The 6,000-nt window shown below is 46.2% G+C and overlaps 1 protein-coding gene across 1 annotated transcript in view; it reads right to left on the bottom strand.

Moving 5' to 3' along the window:
- Positions 1-323: 323 nt before the first annotated feature.
- Positions 324-6,000, bottom strand: part of LOC109290422 (thyroid adenoma-associated protein homolog) — a 38,015-nt gene continuing 32,338 nt past the window's right edge. The window contains exons 28-30 of the mRNA XM_019506919.1: positions 5,051-5,317; positions 2,503-2,708; positions 324-1,665 (exon numbers count right to left, since the gene is read on the bottom strand). Of these exons, the coding sequence (XP_019362464.1) occupies positions 1,406-1,665; positions 2,503-2,708; positions 5,051-5,317 (733 nt within the window). The 3' untranslated portion in view covers positions 324-1,405. The remainder of the gene's footprint in view (positions 1,666-2,502; positions 2,709-5,050; positions 5,318-6,000) is intronic.

Raw genomic sequence — 6,000 nt, 5'->3', positions numbered from 1 at the left:
GATGAACACCTTGCTGGGGTTGTTTGACCCCAGTACTCTTTCCTGCCATGGCAGGGGGTCGGACTTGATGATCTGCTCAGGTCCCTTCCAACCCTACTAACCAGGAAACTTACAGTGATCAGATGAGTTCACTGTAAAGGTGAGAAGTGTTGGAGCCCTGCAGTTCTCACTTGAAATTAGCCTAAAATTTACATTCAGTTAGAAATTCTGACACTTCAAAGCTCAATAAATGTTATTTTTAAAATACTTTGAGGAAAACATTTATCTGCCACGTCTGTTGCCTTAAAATGTAAATCAATACATAAAACAATAGCACTGATGGGTCAACTTCTGCAACAGGTGTTTACTTGTTTCTTCTGTAGTATCTGTATTTCAATAAAAGCTGTCACTGAAGCTAGGATTCCTTCGCTTTCCACAAAGTGGGAAGCAGAGGAAAGCTGTTGGAGGCCTTGCTCAGTATAAGTAGCAAAATATCTACTATCCTGTGTGTATGCAACTCTGGAGAAGGGGCTGTACTGGGGAGGCGCCTGCTGCACAAGATGAAGTCTCTGGTACCAGAAGGTCATTGCTTCAGCAGTTTGGACTAGACTATGGGAACTGAGTAAGGGAAGCTGAAACTAAGAATGTGTCAGGACCCTGGGAGATCAGAGGGCATTTGCTAACTTACTGAAACCCTTTTAAAACATAAACCCCACAGAATGCTTTATAATAGTGAAGAAAATATGAGCCCGGCTGGGATTCTTTATGCATGATAAAATCCATGGCAGCTAGAGTTTATTACATTATTCGGTGGCTCCTTATAACAGGAGACAAATTCCTGGTTAAAAACTGTAAGTTCAGAAACTTAAAAAAAGTAAGTTCAGCTGAGTAGACGGATCAGAGCTGGAAATGACCGTTGTCCCTTGGGGAGTAGCTTGCTTTATTCTCATGAAAACAGAAGGCAGCCTTCGTGTGGGAGTTTTGGGAGCACCGAGGAGGCACTTGGAGCTCTTTATGAAGAGCAGGAATACAGGCTCAGGCCGACACCTTACTAAAATTTTGCACTGTTGGGAGATCTTTATAAGGTTGCTACTAATGAAGAACTGAAAACTGTCACCTCCTGGTCTGATACAAATAACACGGGGCTGATAAAAGAAGTCTGATCTAGGATACCTTTAAGATAAGGAGAAGGTAAAATTATTCCAGATAGTAGGCCCTCAAAGCACTACCCTTTCCTGCCTGTTGAATTGGGGTTACCTGAGTTATGTCAGTTAATTAACCATTCTGGCTGGCTACCAGCAGAGGACAGAGCAGAGATCCAGCAGTGTCTCAGAACAGACACACGGTGCAGCATCCACACAGAACTCTGCACTTCCGCTAAGGCTCTCGGCGACACAGCACAGCACTGTCCTGTCACAAACGACTATCAGAAAGCCCTGGCATCTGTTGCCCCATGGAGTAAGGTGGAAGTAGGAGCCATTCCCTGCTGAGCCAGAAGTCGCTCTACCAGCACAAGCTCCTGCCTCAGCTCCTGGGAAGAGCAGCTGATCTCGGAAGCACTGGGGTTGGTCTGTTCCAGAGTCTCCAGAGCATGAGCCAGCAGCCTCGCATTCACCAGCAGCACGGTGGTGGCAGTATGCACCTTGGCACATGCCAGCGCCTTCATGTGCAGTGGTGTAATGGCATCTACAACACAGGGAGCAGAAAAAAAACACAACATTAATCGGTTATCTGTGCACATCAGTCACTGGTGAGGACAAATGTGATGACAAACATTCCCATCCTACAGCTCTGTTTCTCTCCTGCAATCTGCTAACTGACAAACCTAATTCATGAGTCAACAGTGAAAGCAGACAGAGCTGCTGTATCAGAAGCTGAACTACCAATGAGAAACCTACAAAGCAGGACAGGGAGTAACTCTAAATTCCCCCAATAGACCACTAGCTTTGTTCAAGGACAGGTGACTCTAAAGAACCGCCATCACCCCAGATGTGATTTGGTGCTTAAGCCTGTCCTATACTGCTCAGTATATTTAGTGTCTTCATTTACAAAACTCTCCAGTATATAAGATGGAGCCTGGCAGCTCCACTGGCTGTTTGCCTCTGTATACCCAGGGATACATTGGGCGCAGCCAGATAGCTCTAGGACTCAGATTCTACTCCATGTTTCCTGGCTGATGGCAGAGAACTGATTATGGAGGTAACAGTAGGGGGATTTTGAGATGCAATTCCCAAGTAACCAAAGCCTCCAAGCCCATATATCCTTGAAAGCATTGTTCATGGTGTATTAACAAGATGCAGCTGAACTCTGGAAAGCTTGGTCAGAAACCAGTTTGTGTTCTGCTTACTCCATTTTTTAGAGCTATAATTCTACCACTAGAGAACTGAAAGGACTTGCGCATCATGTATGCCCTGCGTATAATGAAGCCTGTATGTTCTGAATGGATGTTGCATACGTGCTGTGGGCTACCTGCCAGCCCACTGTGGAAAGGGAATTAGATGCTCTGCCAGTGTAGCTACATACCTTGGCTCCACCAGTGCTTGCACTGCTGCAAATTGTGTAAGATACCAGGACCAGTGGCTCTCAGCCAGCATAACACAGACTCCCAAAGCTGGGTGCATGTGGACACACCGTCTAGCAGTTGGAGGAGGAAGGGGAGCAGTAGTCGGGATAAGACAGCTGGCTCTGCAAAAACATTTGGTTCATCCTCCTTATACAGACTGATGACTCTGAAAGGGAAGCCAGATCCCATGGTGAACCTTGTGTGGGGTCTGATTCATCTGTTCCTTTCCCCACCATACACACAGAAGCTACTGTTGAATTTCACAATGACTTGTTGGGGTGATACTGAGGCAGTGGGGGCTGTATAACCAGACAAACACTATGTGGGGATTTTCACATATATGACTAAACCCCACAGGACTGTGGACCTCTTGCATTTATTCTATTTCCCAGTCCTGCTGCTGCTTCGATTCCTTATGGCATTGAAAGACTAGAGACCTACTTTTTAGAAGGATGGGTCCTTCCTACTGTTTGAAGATGCTGCTAACAACATAGAGCACTTGTACAGCAAGTTGTCACAACCCTATACCATCATCAGCTCCTGATTCAGAACAGCTCCCTTTGGAGAGACTTGTGTTCAAACCCATGATGATCAAATGTAGGTGCAAGGTGCTGAGGAAGCACAGCCAGCACTGAAGTCCTGGGAGTTGGGTATTCAGCCTCTTGAAAGAAACTTGGGACATGGTGCTCAAAAATGGACCTTGGCTGCCTGACCTCTGGCATCTGCGTTTGAGAATCATGGTCAAAGCAACTTGCCTGAGGATTGCTTATTCAAACTGTGGCAAAAGAGGAATCAGGTTTGGCTCCTAGCCCTGGCCCCTCTTCTCTTGCTTGGTCTAAATCCCACTTGGAAATTTTTATCAAGGACTTGACCTAAGCTGATCAGTCTTTTTGCAGCGCCTATTTTTGCATCTGCTCTTAGCAAAGTGATTCTTCCTTGAAACCTCTAAAATACCAAATGAAATGGTTTCTTGCCTGGGGATAGAGAAAACCACACTGTATTTGTTCTCTTCAGAGACAGTGACTCCTGGGAGGAGACTGAGCACTTCCATATTGGAATTGCTAGTGCACAGGGAACTAGTGATCATGTTTTTAAGCTGGATATCAGAGACTGGTCATTTGGTTTCTCTGATAAAGCTTTTCTGATTTTCCTTGCTTCTTGGAGACACATGCTTCTTGGTCCTTATCTACATAATGGTTGCTTTGTGATGCACTGCTGGCATAGCTAATGATGGGCAGATTGCTCCAGCATATGGGTTTACTACTGTTGCACCGAACCATCATAGAAGCATTCTTATGTCTAGAGCCAATATGGGGGGGACATGGCTGGGAAAAATCAGGCATGCTCAAGGCTTCCTTTGCCATAGCAATCCCCAGTGTCTGTATCAGCCCTTTGAAGCTATTAAGACAGAGAAAGTTGGAACAGCTACTCTATTATATACTGAGAGTTTGGACCAGAGTGAAGTGAATCTAAGATAGGAGGAGCACAAAGATGCATTTCCTTTTCAGTTGCTTTGTATCCTTCTTGGCCACAACAGTAGGGAGGGAAAGACTGCAGCAAGACCTGGACAGGTTGCAGAGGTGGGCTAACAAAAACAGGATGCGTTTCAATACTGACAAGTGCAGGGTGCTGCACTTGGGCAGTAGTAACCAGCAGCACGCTTATAAGATGGGAAACTCCCTTCTTGAGAGCACGGAGGCAGAAAGGGATCTTGGAGTCATTACTGACTCCAAGATGAACATGGGCTGACAATGCGAGGTCACGGTTGGCAGGGCTAACCACACCTTGTTGTGCATCCACAGGTGCATCTCAAGTAGGGCCAAGGAGGTGATCCTCCCCCTCTACGCGACGCTGGTCAGGCCACAGCTGGAGTACTGTGTCTAGTTCTGTGTGCCCCACTTCAGGAGAGATGTGGACAACATGGAGAGGGTCCAGAGGAGGGCCACCCACGTGATCCGGGGACTACAGGGCAGACCCTACAATAAGAGACTGCGGGACCTGAACCTGTTCAGCCTTCACAAGAGAAGGCTGAGGGGGGACCTGGTGACAGTCTATAAACTCACTAGGGGGAACCAGAAGGGTTTGGGAGAGACCTTGTTTCCCTGAGCGCCCCCTGGCATAACAAGGAATAACAGCCACAAGTTGTTGGAGAGTAAAGATATAGATCAGGCATCTATAAGAACTACTTCACTGTCAGGGCAGCTAGCATCTGGAACCAACTTCCAAGGGAAGTGGTGCTGGCTCCTACCCTGGGGGTCTTTAAGGAGAGGCTTGATGCCTGCCTGGCTGGAGTCATTTGAGCCCAGTTTTTCTCCTGCCCAGGCGGGGGGGGGTCGGACTTGAAGATCTACAAGGCCCCTTCCAACCCTACTTCTATGATTCTATGAACACAGAACTTCAGGCACATGGATTGTGTGTGTGATGGACTGCATGTGCATGTGCATGACCGTATGCACATGCATGCATGCATCTGACCTTATCAACAATTTTATGATCATAGCTACTCACTTCTTGGCCTCCAGCTCTTTCAAAATGCTGCTGAGATCTACTTGGGGGAGATGGCACAGCAAAACATCAAAGGTTTTTTGGTGACCCCCAAACTTTTCCAGGAGAAGCTGTAGCAGGCACGTGAGCCCTCTGTTACCCTGGATGAAGACACAACTCTCTTGAGGTGATGTTCCTGAGACCTGCTGAACATAGCTGGCAAAGACTGCAGCTTCCCGCCTTACTTCCTGAACCTCATCCTGTAGCAGGTAAATGCCCACATCTATCAGCCTGAGTGGAAAAAGAAAGCAAATGGCATTCCACAGTGCAGGGACTATGCATTCTTAAGCCATATAAATACAATGCTGGGGGATAAATTGTTTTTTTCACTGTGAAGAATTAACAGGAAAGTCCTGCTGAACCATTTAGAAGGTCTTTTTTTTTCTGCTTCGGGGAGGCCTTGCAGTGCCTTGTGTGTTTACCTACACAAAAGCCACAGGCTCTGTCTACAAGAGTTTATATTCAAAAGAAATAAAGGAAACAGCTGCAGAGTAGGGAAAGGCAGATAGAAGAGTGGTCAGGGGGGTAACTGGCCACCTCTGGAGATTGTTTAATAAAGATGCTATCTTTGCCTTTTCATCTAAGGACATGCTACATTCGTGTAACCTTGCCACCACTGTCACTCTGGCCAAAGCACCCACAAAAAAATATTTTGAGTATTTCTATACAGATGCCATGAAAGAGTTTGTTAGCGTTTTGTTTTGTGACGCAAATCAACAGAAATGTTTCAGGAATTTTTATTCAAATCCCAACAGGTCATTTTGTTTGAATTTAACCTTTCCTACACTGTGTACAACTGGCTATGGTGAGGGTAGAGAACACAGGAAGGCATTAATGTGAAACTGAGTAGGACATTTTCATCGCCCAAGCTGAGAAATGCAGAGAGGAAACATGGGGTACTCAGAGGGAAAAGG

The sequence above is a fragment of the Gavialis gangeticus genome, unplaced genomic scaffold (genome assembly GCF_001723915.1).
Source record: "Gavialis gangeticus isolate Ggan-Ray unplaced genomic scaffold, GavGan_comp1, whole genome shotgun sequence".
Lineage (NCBI taxonomy): Eukaryota > Metazoa > Chordata > Crocodylia > Gavialidae > Gavialis > Gavialis gangeticus.
The sequence above is the reverse complement of the archived record's forward strand: the minus strand, read 5'-3'. Positions and strand labels throughout refer to the sequence as shown.